The sequence below is a fragment of the Trachemys scripta genome, chromosome 4, assembly GCF_013100865.1.
Source record: "Trachemys scripta elegans isolate TJP31775 chromosome 4, CAS_Tse_1.0, whole genome shotgun sequence".
Taxonomy (NCBI): Eukaryota; Metazoa; Chordata; order Testudines; family Emydidae; genus Trachemys; species Trachemys scripta.
In genome coordinates this window covers 11,116,280-11,129,623 of record NC_048301.1, presented here as the reverse complement: position 1 = coordinate 11,129,623, position 13,344 = coordinate 11,116,280, and the positions used below count along the sequence as shown (strand labels likewise).

Sequence of the window (13,344 nt, the reverse complement as noted above, 5' to 3'; positions counted from 1 at the left end):
TCCTATATCCCAAACACCCACACACCCTCTCTCTCTCTCTCTAATGGCAGTGTGTAATACTGTACACAAAGATATACAAAATAGAGATATTTTACATAGCTGGAACTCGACAACAGAAGGAACTTTTTGTAGGAAATGAATTTCATATATTTATGAAGTAATTATACATATCAAATAAAATCAATGGACGTATTTGCATACACGGTATTTTGGACTTCCTCACTTTTTTATTTATTTATTTATTTTAAACACAATGCTTAATTTGGTAACAAATGTTTTTCTACACAAATCAATGTGAAATGCGTGCTGGCTACCAGAACTCTTCATCTGGCGACAGCAAAAGAAAGAACAGTGCTACATTTCCATCCAGGAGACCACTTGATTTCCTTCCGCTATTAGTTCTGTCGTATTTAAAAAACCTTCTCATGTTGTTAATAACGGATTCAATTTTACCTCCCGACTTCAGAATTTTAACACTTCAGAAAGCAGGTCCACAAACGGGTTCTAGACCGCCAGCCGCTTCAGATTTTTTTTCATTTTTCTCAGCCCCTGCAGCTCTTTCTTCAGGTGTTTTACAGCCTGCAAAATATCTGCTCGTTGGGGATCATCCTCTGCTTTCTCCGTATAGAGGAGGAAATGTTTAACAGTTTCAGATAACAACACTTCAGGGTCCACATCCACCTTATGGAGACGCAGCATCCTTTCGCAAGCTATCGCATAGTTTTTATGCCAATTGACTGGGTGGTTTTTATGTGAATTGATGATTTCCTTGTATGACTAAAAAATAAATAAAATATAAAGCACACACACATTTCTCTCTTTAGTGGCTTTTTCAGAATTTTACAGAGTTAAGAAAGCACACATGATAAATATTATTTTGACAGCCAAAATCTAGAATGCCATGTCTGTGAAATCAATCTAGTAGTAATGCAGAGAAGTATGAGTTGGAATATCATTGGGTGGCAAAAATATGTCACTTACTAGCACTGCAAAGTTTTTTTAGAATGCTGCAAATGAATGATATGACCCCATTCCATGACATAATATACTTCCCTGAGAGAGTTGTTATACTATGGAAAAGAGATTCAACTATAACGCATGGAAAGACATTTACCCAATAGTTCAGAAGGTCGGGACATCTTAAACAGGACTTAAGCAGTCCATTGACTTCAATGGGATCATTCACATGCTCAAAAGTTAGGCAAGTGCTTAAGAATCCGCCTGAAGAGGGGACAACAAACTTCAAAATGCTACACAGTAGGGAACAATTTAAAGAAAACTATTAACTGTTCATCTGTTGGGCTAAGATGTTCCTCATCTCTACCAACGGAGATGATTAGTTTTGCGACTGTGCATCACTTAATACCTTTACCAGTAAGGTACTACCAATGAGCCACTAATGAGGTCACAGTTAATATTTTTAGTGGTGTGAATTTATTTCCAGAAAGAAGATTTTGGAATTTGCTGGCTCAGCGCTGTGGCAGTGCTCAATTGGCATGGTTTAGGAGTACATCATTCTACAAAACAAGGTGCTAGCTAGGTTGTTTTTAGCATCACCTTCATTTGCTAACTGAATGACCATCCAGAAGATGCTGCTGCAATTGTTTGGGGCAGGCTTTTAAAGAGGGAAACAGGAATGGATAAAATCCCTGAACAATCCTTTTAATTTGCTATAGACTTGGATTGGATGAACAAGAACACATCCAGCACTCATGCTATCTAGCTATGTATACAGGCAAGTCTCATCTTACGTGGGGGTTCCGTTCCGCGGTTAGCGTGTAAAGGGAAAACCGCGTATAGTGAAACACTCATTGAGTTCAATGGCGGGCAGAATCGCCCACACTACAGATGCGGTTTTTATATTGTTTTTCTTTTTTTCCCCCCCGTTTTTGCCGGCCGCGCAAAGCTGAATTCGCGCATGTTAAATGCGCCTAAGATGCGACTTACCTGTACGTGCCCTGGACCTTGCCTAGTATCAGAGCACTAGAGACAGCTCAACAACAACAGGAAAAAAGGTGACAAAAAGTTACCTACACTGTATGCAAAGGTATAAAGTTGGGATTTTATATCTGCAGACACGCTAGCAGTTTCTGCAAGGTCAAAGATAAAGAAGGCTGTTTTCATCCTAGAAAACAGAAATAAACTCTATCACGACAATTATAATCATTTTTTAAATACAACTAGGTCACTTCATATGAACAGGCAAAACCTTCAATATTGTCTCATGGAAGATGCATCCCCAAAAGCCCCTTATAATGGTATAGGAAAGCCCATCTCTTCTCCACTTGAAAGTTTACTGTGGATTACATTTGACACAAATCTATTTTCTCACTCTATCACCAAACTATCCTCTCCTTCATCGAGACATTTACAGCAAAATCCACATTTCTGCAGGACCTAGTCAACAGAATTCACTCCATTCTAACCATTTCATCAAGCTGATGTACAATCCATAGGATGCAGGGAATTTTCCTGTTAGGCAAGTCTTCCTCCAGACATTTATTTTTTTCTGAGGGGGAAATATTTCACTTTGCGGCAAAGCAACACCCGCTATTACAGCACCCACTTTGACATGCGTTCCATGGCAACAAACTGAAATCATTAGCCGTGGGTTGCCGGGAAGTGAAGAGACCCTCACCTGGCTTGCCACATCTCTTCATTTGCTACAGCTTCCCATGAAGATGGATCAAACCTAAAAAACAATTCAAGTAAAATTCAACCATGCTGCCTACAGCACTGCATTTTTTTTTTAAATGGAGATATCCTATCTCCTAGAACTGGAAGGGACCTTGAAAGGTCATCAAGTCCAGCCCCCTGCCTTCACTAGCAGGACCAAATACTGATTTTGCCCCAAATCCCTAAATGACCCCCTCAAGGATTGAACTCACAACCCTGGGTTTAGCAGGCCAATGCTCAAACCACTGAGCTATCCCTCCCCCCCTCCATTGGACTCCATGCATATCACCCACTGCACGATCATCTTGCACTCTACGACAAAACCCCTTCCCCGCCAACTTCTCAGGTTATAAATCACCTAAGCAGAAGGAACGTGGCCATGAAGTCTAGGGCACAGCAGCAAGGAATTCAGAATGAACCTGCTCCTGGATAAACCTTATTTTTCTCTCTAGATATAATCTCTTGCTGCTCCTTTTATACGTCTCACAGCACCCTGACTATCTTCAGGCTGGGTAGCCTGATATAAGCACCCTTTATAGCTGTTTGTGATGCTTTGGGAGTTAGATAAGTCATGTCCTTAATACTCTTGGCCCCTGTGAACAGGGAAAAGAAGATCTGAGCCCAGTGAGTCACCAAACTGGACTATGTCTCATAGTTTTAACACTGTAATATAAATAGCATCTTTCTTTCAAGCAGGCACTACTGAGATTATAATCTTACACTTTAAAACACCCGACTACTTTGTTTTTAAGTTGGGGAACAGAAGTTGTAATTCAGCATAGCATTTAAGCATATGCTTAAATGCCATTGACTTCCCTGGGATTTAAACATGTGCTTAAGTAGTCCACTGAATAGAGATGTATTTAAGGACATGCGCTTAAGTGCTCCATTGGCTAGGGGCCTTTGTGCTCTTGAAGACAAGGGATCACAGCACTGACTATAACCGGAAAAGGCTTTATAAGACCCTACCGAGTTGTGTGGCTGCCCCTCAATTTCAACTTAACGTGCCAACAAATCTATAGTTATGAAGTACCTCACCAGCCCTAAAGATCCTCACTAGCCCATTCCCAAGCCCCTCATACAGACACGATTAATCCTGGAAAGTGGTGCCACACTCACCATGGTGGAGGAAGACACTGATGATACCTCTAAGCCAATTTTCACTTGTAACCTCATCAGTGTTTGAGCCTAGCTCTCTGAAGGTGAACTGCTAAGTGAATTAACACTGCAGCACACAACTCCCCCACTGTTTATGCTGGTAGCAGAAGACTAATTAACAGGAAGACACAGCGCAGAGTCCCTCATGATTTACAAGACCAAGAAAGACAAATAAGATTTGAAACAGCCGCGCTTCATACCTTCCATAGTCTTCAGTCCAGTTATAGAGACTCCTTGTAAGATGTAACCACTCTCCTGGGTTAAAAACAGTTCCTGAAGAAACCAATTTGTCACAGGAACCCCATGGCCAAAGTGAATAGCTTTTTCTCCAAGTTGAGTCCCCTTCGTTAAGTCCTATGCACGCAAATGCTTCCTTACTGTCAAAACACAGAGAGAGACTCCGTTATTTGTAAACGCTTCCAGCGTTCTAGTTTTCACGGCGTCACTCGCCACTACAGTGGAAAACAGTTCCTCCCGAGTGTCGACAAGTACAAAGCACGGCATCTGGGATAATGCGCAGGCAATGAACTGGGAGAAGATCTGAAACCAGTGTCCAGTGAGTATGTGCTACTTGGGACTGACAAGAAGTGGGGATTGTTGCAACATCCCAGCAGATAATGACTCCCCTGCCTGGCGCCTGTTCCATCCGCAGCAGCCCTGACGCCGGCAGCAGATGGTTTTGTCCTGAGGCTCCTGTTGGCAGCAGCGGTGACAAACAAGTCATCTGCTGATCTCCAGGGTGGTTAGGAGGGAGAATGGGCCCTGCCGGTGGTGGGCTGGATGATCAGGTGCGGGGAGATGGCTCTCCCTGACAGTCTTGAAATGGGCAGGACTCGACTAACAGGTGTGTGAGAGTGAGGAGGTGGGGGAGCCCTGTTCCCCTGGCTTGTGTTGGTGGAGGGGGCTCCTTATTCAGTTTCCAGGCGGGGGCCAGCCAGGTGTACACTAGCACATAGAGAGACAGGCTGCAGTACCTGCAGGACTTCCACTCAGTGGAGCAATAGCTTGGTCTGTCTCCTCCTCAGGTGTTGCTGGGGGGCTCACGAAGGAGGGAGGAGTCTACAGGAACAACATGGCCCATCCCCCCTAGAAGCACTGATGCGGGGCAGAAGGGAGCTCAACTCACACACTGTCTGCTGAGGTTGCGGCAACAGAGGGTGCACTCAAAGAAGGGGCTGTCCAGGGCAGAGTGAATGTAACCCTTTCTATGCCAAAGCGTAGGCAATGACTCCGCCTTCTCCCCATGCAGCTGCATGTGGGCGTACCTGCCAGTGCTGCATAAGCCACCTCCCCTCCTTCCAGTCCATTGAATCTATTAAGGTATTCCTAGCACCCCTACCACTGGGCACCAGATAGCAAACGAAGTCATCTTGCAGTCTGTGAGCTCAACAGCTGAACCAGTTAGGTTGAAAGGAGTGTATCAAAGTCTGACAACACACAGACGCAGACACACACACACACACACACACACACACACACACACAGAAACAGTTTTTTTCCAGAGATCAACTGTTAAAATACTTACTTATATTAAAAAAAAGGGGAAATTACCAGACCAATATCATAGGCAAGGTTTTCTATCCCTATCAATTAATGCAGAACAACACTATTAGAACGTTGGTGTTAGGAAACAGCGTTAACTGACTTGCTCAGAACTGCAGATGTAGCCTTTGTCAGGACTGGAATCAGAACTCAGGAGTTCCCAGTCCCAGTCCTGTGTCCAGACCACACAGCTTGGTCCTCGAGAACTGCAGCTAGGAGACCTGGCAGTTGCACACTCAGCACTATATTGCCCATCCTTATACAATGGTCACCCTTATGTGTGTCACAATCTTTATTCATTAGGTGCTCACGGTTATTGGCATAGCGTTGTAATATGCACAGCATTTGACTTGCTGGGCTTTGAATATCGAAACTACTGCTGTTACATGCCTGTCAAGGCCATTTAACTGTAGAAGGGGAATTTCTATGGATTAGTCTGATGTTCAATCCAATATTGCACTTCTGGAATGGCCAACACTGGATGCTTCAGAAGTAAGGAGACCCCTCCAGTGCACATGGCCAACTGGGAACCACCACACCATGGAATGGAAACATTTCTTCCTGACCACACCTGGCAATCATCTTATGCCTTGAAGCCCTTGCCATGTTTCTCCTGGCTAGTCAAAATGCGGATGCTATTCTTATTCATGTGAGTGTTTAATCCTTTCTTTGCTCTTACCAGGCTATTTTTGTACAATGTTTATTCCTGGAGTACATTCATTCTATACTACTAAGATGGCCGCAGTGTCATGAAGGGGAAACGACAAGTGTTCTCTACACCTGTGGTGATTTCAAGTATGTAGGAGCTTTGCTTTTTTTAACTGAATTGTGCCAAGATCTTAAAAGCAGTTTTTGTTAATCACCTTTTATTTTTCCTCCTGAACAATAAAGTTTATAGCTGGACAGTGTTATTTCAGCCTAGATATTCAATTAAATCAGTGGGGAAGTCGGTGTAGACAATTGGTCTTTTGGAATGTAATAGTTGCTGCTAGGTAAACAATTTTAGGAAAAAAGCTTAAAGGTTTTAGGAAAGAAATGCTTACTGTTTATTTACTTTGAGAAAATGATGGAGATTAAACGTGAGCGTTCCGTCGGGTAATATTCCTTCTACAGGATTCCACCGCCTCCCAGGAAAAGAGATGCCTGGCAAATGCTTAGCCATCTTTGGTAAATACCACTCGTAAGTCATCATCTACCACAAAAGATTAAAAAAAAAAAAAGATTAAAATGATCTAAACTTTAAGACTAAATTCCCCACCCGCACGCACACCAAAAATGTAAGTTTGCACAGATTAAAAAAAAAAAAAAGGCTCAAGAGAGTGTAGAAAAACCTCTCTGCGTGTGTAAATGTATCCACTGACTAGAGATGTGCAAAGAGGCTAAATTTTGGTTAAACATTAGGCAGCATGTTTTGGTTTTGCAGGCAAATCAAAAAACCTTGCAATATAGATAATTTTACACTTTCAAGGCTTCAGTGCTCATTTGCGACAAAGTGAAATAAGTGATCTCCTTTTCCATGTTAAATAATTCTTTCGTGCTTCTAGGGCTACAAGGGGGATGAAATAAACCCAGCAAACACACTACAGATATAAACATAAAAGGACTCGTCAAGGCAGTTGTATAAAAACTGTACAACTAGGAGCCTGGAAAAATCTCACCCACAAGATTGCAAATGACACAGAGTGCAGGAAAAGAGCCGCAACATTGTACAAAATGACAAACCCCATCACTGGCATACTGCGGTCAGCATCTTGCTTGGGGTGGGGGCCAAGGACCTGCTACCTTCTTGCAATGCCTTGTGGGGACAGATCTCAGACTTGCTCCCCCTTTTAACATTTTCCAGGTGCCCTTCTGCACCCACGGGAGTCTCTCTCTTCACTGGGCAGTCACAAGAGGCTTCAGGTCCAGTAACATCCCAAACAGCACAAATATTGGCTGTAAGTGACATCTGAACATTTTCAGTTATCAATTACTTGGGCAGCCGATTCCCCCTCCAACTCCTGTTGTTCATGTTACCGACAAGAGAGCACAGGAGGGAGAAGCACTGATCAGTGTCCCGTCACTGCATCTGCCTCTGAGGCACCATTGACTGAGCTCTTCCTCTTCTTCAAGGAAGGGGTATGATGATGTCCTGCTGAGAGCTCTCCTCCCAGGAAACCGGTACGTGGAAGAAGTGGGGGGAGAGGGGGAAGGAATGGCAAAACTGACGTGCGGCAAGAGGTATGATCTCACACCAGGGGAGACAGATTGGGCACAAGGGTTGGGGAAAGGAGGAAGCAATCTTTTGCAATAAACGATGAAGCTTCCCATGATGGCAGCGCTCCACAGAACCCCTCTGTGAGACGGCGAATTGCCATGGCTGCTTTCAAGGATCTGCGTTTGAGAACATCTCATTGAACATTTCACCTGCCTCACCAGAATAGCCCCAAACTCAAGTGACTCGTGGTTATGGATCCAGACTACTTTCTATCATTCCTCTACAAACTGTGCAAGCCCAGAACTGTGTTTTAGTTACGTGCAGCTAGTCCCAAGGGCAGACCTCACACTGGACAGCTTGTTACCTTGAGAAAATGTATCTTTTTAATTAAATTAAAGGAACATGGCTAACCATGTGGAAACATCATGGGCCATTGCATAAACACATTGATACGGGTATCTCGGCATTGACAGGTGAAAAAACACTTTTCTTTTACATTTACAGATTTGCCATATTCTTCTTCACTTCTCCCTCACACCCACTGCCATCTTGTTGGCATACATGTTCCATTCAAAGCCAAACACACTAGCGACAAAGTTCAAGCGAAACTTCGTGCCACTCTGGAGGAGTGCTGTAGGCACAGCCTTGCAATAGAGAAAATGGGCCTCCATGGTTTGAACACGTCTTCTGAGTCAAGCCCAGTCGCTTCAGGTCTCAGAGCTTGGAAACTTCAATTAGACCCTGAACTAAAGGAGACTATTTATAAAACAACGTTATAAATCAGAAAAATGAAACATAAGGAAAAAGTGAAAAGCTGAACCTGCGTTTGTTTTCTATAGCAAAGTTTTGGATTGCCTCCTACGTATTTACCTACCTCTTGATCCACTAAGGTGACATCGGGCCTCATTTCCTCACAATAATGAAGGTAACGAAGAGAATTCCCTGTTAGGTCTCCTCTGAGCAAGATTATTGCATCAGGTGGCATGGAGGCCAGAAGGTTCCTTGCAAATTTATCGACAACGTAATTGCGGCTTTGGTCACAAATGCTTAACAGAAGACATCAAAATATAAACATCTTAGAATAGACATTGATGGGGCTTTAAACAATTTTATTCGATAGGCAGTCAGAAATAAAAATAATACCCATCTAGCTAGTCAATAGTATTTTTCACCCACAGACCACAAAGCCTTTTATGACGATCACAATCCCCATTTTACAGATGGGGAAAATGAGACACAAAAGTTGAAGCGACTTGCCCAGGTCACATGGCAGGCAGGTGGCAGAAATATGAGCCATTAAAATAACTGTAAATGAATACATGGTAACCTCCCATTTTTATTGGGCCATATAACCCAGACAAGCATTTATTAGTTTTAGCTGCAAGTGCCCGTACAATGAAATGTCTGATAGTGTCAATTAAAAAGCATTTTTCTAGCTTTAAAAAAATACTCATTGTATTGAGAATCTCAGCATGGGAATATAAAGTCAGACGGAGAGGGGCAGATTTATACCAGCTGAGAAGGTGGATCATTTTAAAACAAACAAACATTAACAGGCAGCTCCAACTCAAAATGTCTGTGGTTTTCCAAACTGCATAGACCCCACACAGTCACAAGCTCTGGGATAGGCTGGTGAATGACTTTAGAGCCCAGGCCGACATGCCTCGGAGGCCAGTTGTACGTTAAGAAGCTGCCTGTGGGGAAGGAACTCATGAATACTACACCTCCCACACTTCACTGCTGCTGGTTCTTGCAACCTTTCTCCTTCAGCATGCAGCCACCCGAAATTAGTTCATACCCAAGCTGGAGAATCTTTGGTTTGGCCATGGAACAGGACCCTAGTGAGACCTTAACTCCCCCAAAGTACCCAGAGAGGTAGGCAAGGCATGTGGAAAGCTGGAGTAGAGCAGCGGAAGGTTTAAATGGCTGTTCGGGCCAATTGAAATGTGTAACCCCCCTCTTACTGAAATAAAATGCAAATGTATTGCTTTGTTTGTTTGAAAACAGTGTAGTTCACCTCCATGTTTTTCTTCTGATGCTCCAGGAGGCCCTAGCTCTCTGTCCAGAGTGGCACCTCTGATCCCAGAGAAGGAGTAAGGGCAGACAATGGAGTAGATTATATTCCAGACAGCTCTAGCAGTCAGGCTGGAACACTAAAAGCAGGGATTTGTTTTCCTGCCATAAAGGGAGATCAAAGCATAGGACAGTGGGGGCAGTGTAGAAGGATGGAAAGGGTGATACCAACAGGGTTGGAGTGCACTCCCTTGCATGGATCAGAAAGATGGCATCCACAAGACCTGATTATGGAAATAATCTGAGGCCACTTTGGGTGATGGCTCCAGGGTCTTGGGTGCTGGGGGGGGAGGGCCTGCAGGACAGAATGGTGCTTCTCTAGGATGAGTGGGAGGCAAAACAGCACTTGCACGTCAAAAGGTCTTCAAGACGCTGCCAGAAAGGCCCTGGACAGCACTGTCTCCAAACCCATCTCTGGATGTGGGCTTTGAACCTGTGACCTTCCTTCCCCAAAGCCAACAAAGAAAACAGGCCCCAGACTTTTACTGCCTTTGTACGCTTTCTGAGTCCATCCAAGGAATCACCCCAAACCATCCACCCCACTGCCAAGAATTGGCCTTTTAAAGTTTTATAAGCATTTGAGAATTGAGAAGTATGGTTAGGGCCACAACGAATCCGAGATTAACAGTGTAACAGGGCCATGAGGTCTCGTCAAGAAGTATTTCTGGGGTATTTGTTACCTGTAATTGGCATATATTTGATTAGTAACAAGAGCAGCAGCGGAAAGCCACTCCACGCACTGCAGCACACGGTTGTTCTCAAGCACTGTATTTCCGATAGAGACAAGAGAGGCCAGGCCTAGTCCCGCTAGAACAGCAACCACTGCGTTGCTCTGCATCCAAAATCGCTCCACCTACGGCACAAAACACAACAAGGATGGACCCAGCTGACAGGCTTGTCATTATTTATTTGTACGTGGCAGAGCTCACAGTGTGCTCAGCGAAAGCACTGTATTTCTGACTGAGTTTTATGTGGCACCGTCTAGACCTGCACCCTCTGATGAAGTAAGGATAGATAAGGGTAGCCCACTGAACAGAATAAGTGCCTCTTTGTAAAATTAATATAACACAAAACTTACCACACCCATAAAGAGTGGTTTTGTAATATCCAAATTTGCCCTCCAAGCAAAGAATAACGAATAAATGCAGAGCATTCCAGTAAATAGCCATATCACTGATGACTTCTCCTGCTTAGCCCTAAAAGAAACAATATAACGTTCCTCTGAAAATGATTAAAAGGAGAACAGAAAAGTAATATTTATCTTGAAAAAACAATAATATATATATATATTTAAGACAATGAATTGGCCTCTAGATAAACTCCATCTTGCCATGAGTGCAGGGGACTGGTCTAGATGACCTCTCGAGGTCCCTTCCAGTCCTACGATTCTACAATTCTCTTTTATTACTAAAGATCAAAGTTCTCTTTTAAAAGTGCACCACCAATGGAAGGATTCCAGAGCTACACATTAAACACTAAGGCCTTGGCTACACTTACCAGCTAGTTCGACGGCTGGAAATCGAAGTTCTGGGTTCGACTTATCGCGTCTAGTCTGGACGCGATAAGTCGAACCCGGAAGTGCTTGCCGTCGACTGCGGTACTCCAGCTCGGCGAGAGGAGTACCGCGGAGTCGACGGGGGAGCCTGCCTGCCGCGTGTGGACCAAGGTAAGTTCGAACTAAGGTACTTCGACTTCAGCTACGTTATTCACGTAGCTGAAGTTGCGTACCTTAGTTCGAATTGGGGCGGGTAGTGTAGACCAAGCCTAAGTTTAATGTAGAAGAATCAGAAACAAGTAAAGTTTGTCTAATTAAGAGACACCAACAGCAGGTTCCCTGAAAGTGGGCGCTGTGATTAAAAATGCTCCGTATTGGCACAGTGCAGAAAAACGTTACTTAAAACTATCATTCAGCTGATAACCAAAGACAAAAGAGAGCATATTCACTCTGACTTACTGCACTGCTGTACGTAACCACGCCACCATCACAAGGGCTGGGACAGTAAAGGAAAGTTCCGTTTTCATGTGTGTTACCTGAGAACTATGGAGAAATCAATGTTCATTTCATCCCCCCAAGTCACAGTTTGCACAAAATGTCAATGAAAGTACGACGTAAGCACAGTGTCATTTATTCCTGTTGCGTTGTGATATAGCTATATGAAATTGCAACCAAGATGTTTTGTATTTCAAAAAGTGGAATGAACATCATTTCAGATGACACATCCAACCATCGGGGGGCGGAGAGAAAAGGAGAAACACTGTCTTTTCCTGCCCTTATTTTAATTATACAGCACAGTGCCCATCCATTGGTCTGGGTGCTTCTCAAAAGTGCATTAGAGTGCGTTTAACCTCTTGCACCACAATCTCCTCACTACAGAGGAAGGCGAATCAGAACAAAGCTCGGTTACTTATGGCTGGCTGACACCAAAGCTAGTCTGGGCTAAGCCTGCTCTAGTTCTTAGCTAGCTGCCCTGCTCTTGATGACAGCGGCTGGTGAGTGGCGGAATCTTGCTTTGCACATTGTAGTGATGAGCTCTTCTTACCTGGGATGGGTGGGTGCAGCAACCACAGGTCACCGAAGCCCTAAAGTTGAAGTAGCTGCCAGAGAAATAGCTCCCTCGCCACTGCAGAGGCTGGTGGTAAAATTACTCCCTTTGCAGGGCGTTCCAGCACCCAGCCTACATACTTGGATTGCGTGAAGCAAACGGAATTTAGCCCTTCCTGCTCCAGAACAGCACTTTCTGACTTATACAGCACGTACCACGTCTGCTAGGCAGCAGCGAAAAACCCCAGTGTCCCAGCATCCACCCACTTCCTTTGGTATTTTTATTTAATAGAGAATTAACGTCAACAGGAGTCATGTGCATTCATCCCAGGGGCAAAGTTGGGCCTAGACACACATGCCAACATGGCCACATACTTTCTAGACATCCCCCACCCAAGCTATGAAGTCCATAAACTCAGAACTACAGGAAAGGAATGATTATTACAAAGAATATTGAGGGAACAGGGATGACCCCACAACTTTGGGGTGCGTTAAAGCTTTTACTCACAGCAACATGTCTCTCAGACTGGGTCCTTCCTCTGATTTGGCCTAGACACAAAAGTTAGAAAAAACATATGCTTAGACTGGGCACTGTTTGGGGCGCGGCCTGTGTTTTCATTGTATAGGTGCGAGTGCTTAGTACAATGGGACCCCAACAGGAGCCTCTGGGCATGACCATAATACAAAAAATAGCGATGAACTTACGTTTTTGAAGACAAAGCTCTAGTGGAAGCTTTGCTGTGATATAATCGTCCAGCAGGTTACATTCCTTTTGACATCCAGTTATCAATTGTACTGTATTTCATGCATGCAATGAGAACTTTTTTCATTTCAAATACTACAAAATTACCATTTCTTCCACCCTTTCAAAAACATATTATACATCTTAGCAGAATCTTAACTGACAACATGCAAGTGCATCCTAGGTCCACTTTATGACTGTCCTGACAATCTGTGTCATACGTGGGTGTTGTCCCATGTCTTAAAACACATAGAAGCCATTCACAGACAGTAAAAATATCAGCCCAAATGGGAAATTTACTACTAAATTATTTATTTTCTGGGACTTACACCTCCCCCAATTTGAGATATTTGGGCTGCACCTCTCTTCCTGAATACTGGCAGCAGCTCGTGTTTGTCCACGTGTCCTGAGGGC

The 13,344-nt window shown here is 43.9% G+C and overlaps 1 protein-coding gene across 4 annotated transcripts in view; it reads right to left on the bottom strand.

Moving 5' to 3' along the window:
* Window positions 1-223: 223 nt before the first annotated feature.
* TMEM260 (transmembrane protein 260) overlaps window positions 224-13,344 on the bottom strand; it is a 50,569-nt gene continuing 37,448 nt past the window's right edge. For 3 of the 4 annotated variants that reach the window (XM_034768492.1, XM_034768493.1, XM_034768496.1), the window contains 10 exons: window positions 12,697-12,737; window positions 11,601-11,684; window positions 10,725-10,842; window positions 10,327-10,499; window positions 8,448-8,619; window positions 6,420-6,568; window positions 4,035-4,211; window positions 2,639-2,692; window positions 2,035-2,125; window positions 224-777 (listed from right to left, as the gene is read on the bottom strand). In XM_034768492.1, the coding sequence (XP_034624383.1) occupies window positions 505-777; window positions 2,035-2,125; window positions 2,639-2,692; window positions 4,035-4,211; window positions 6,420-6,568; window positions 8,448-8,619; window positions 10,327-10,499; window positions 10,725-10,842; window positions 11,601-11,684; window positions 12,697-12,737 (1,332 nt within the window). In that variant the 3' untranslated portion in view covers window positions 224-504. The remainder of the gene's footprint in view (window positions 778-2,034; window positions 2,126-2,638; window positions 2,693-4,034; window positions 4,212-6,419; window positions 6,569-8,447; window positions 8,620-10,326; window positions 10,500-10,724; window positions 10,843-11,600; window positions 11,685-12,696; window positions 12,738-13,344) is intronic. The other variant, XM_034768494.1, reaches the window with a different exon arrangement.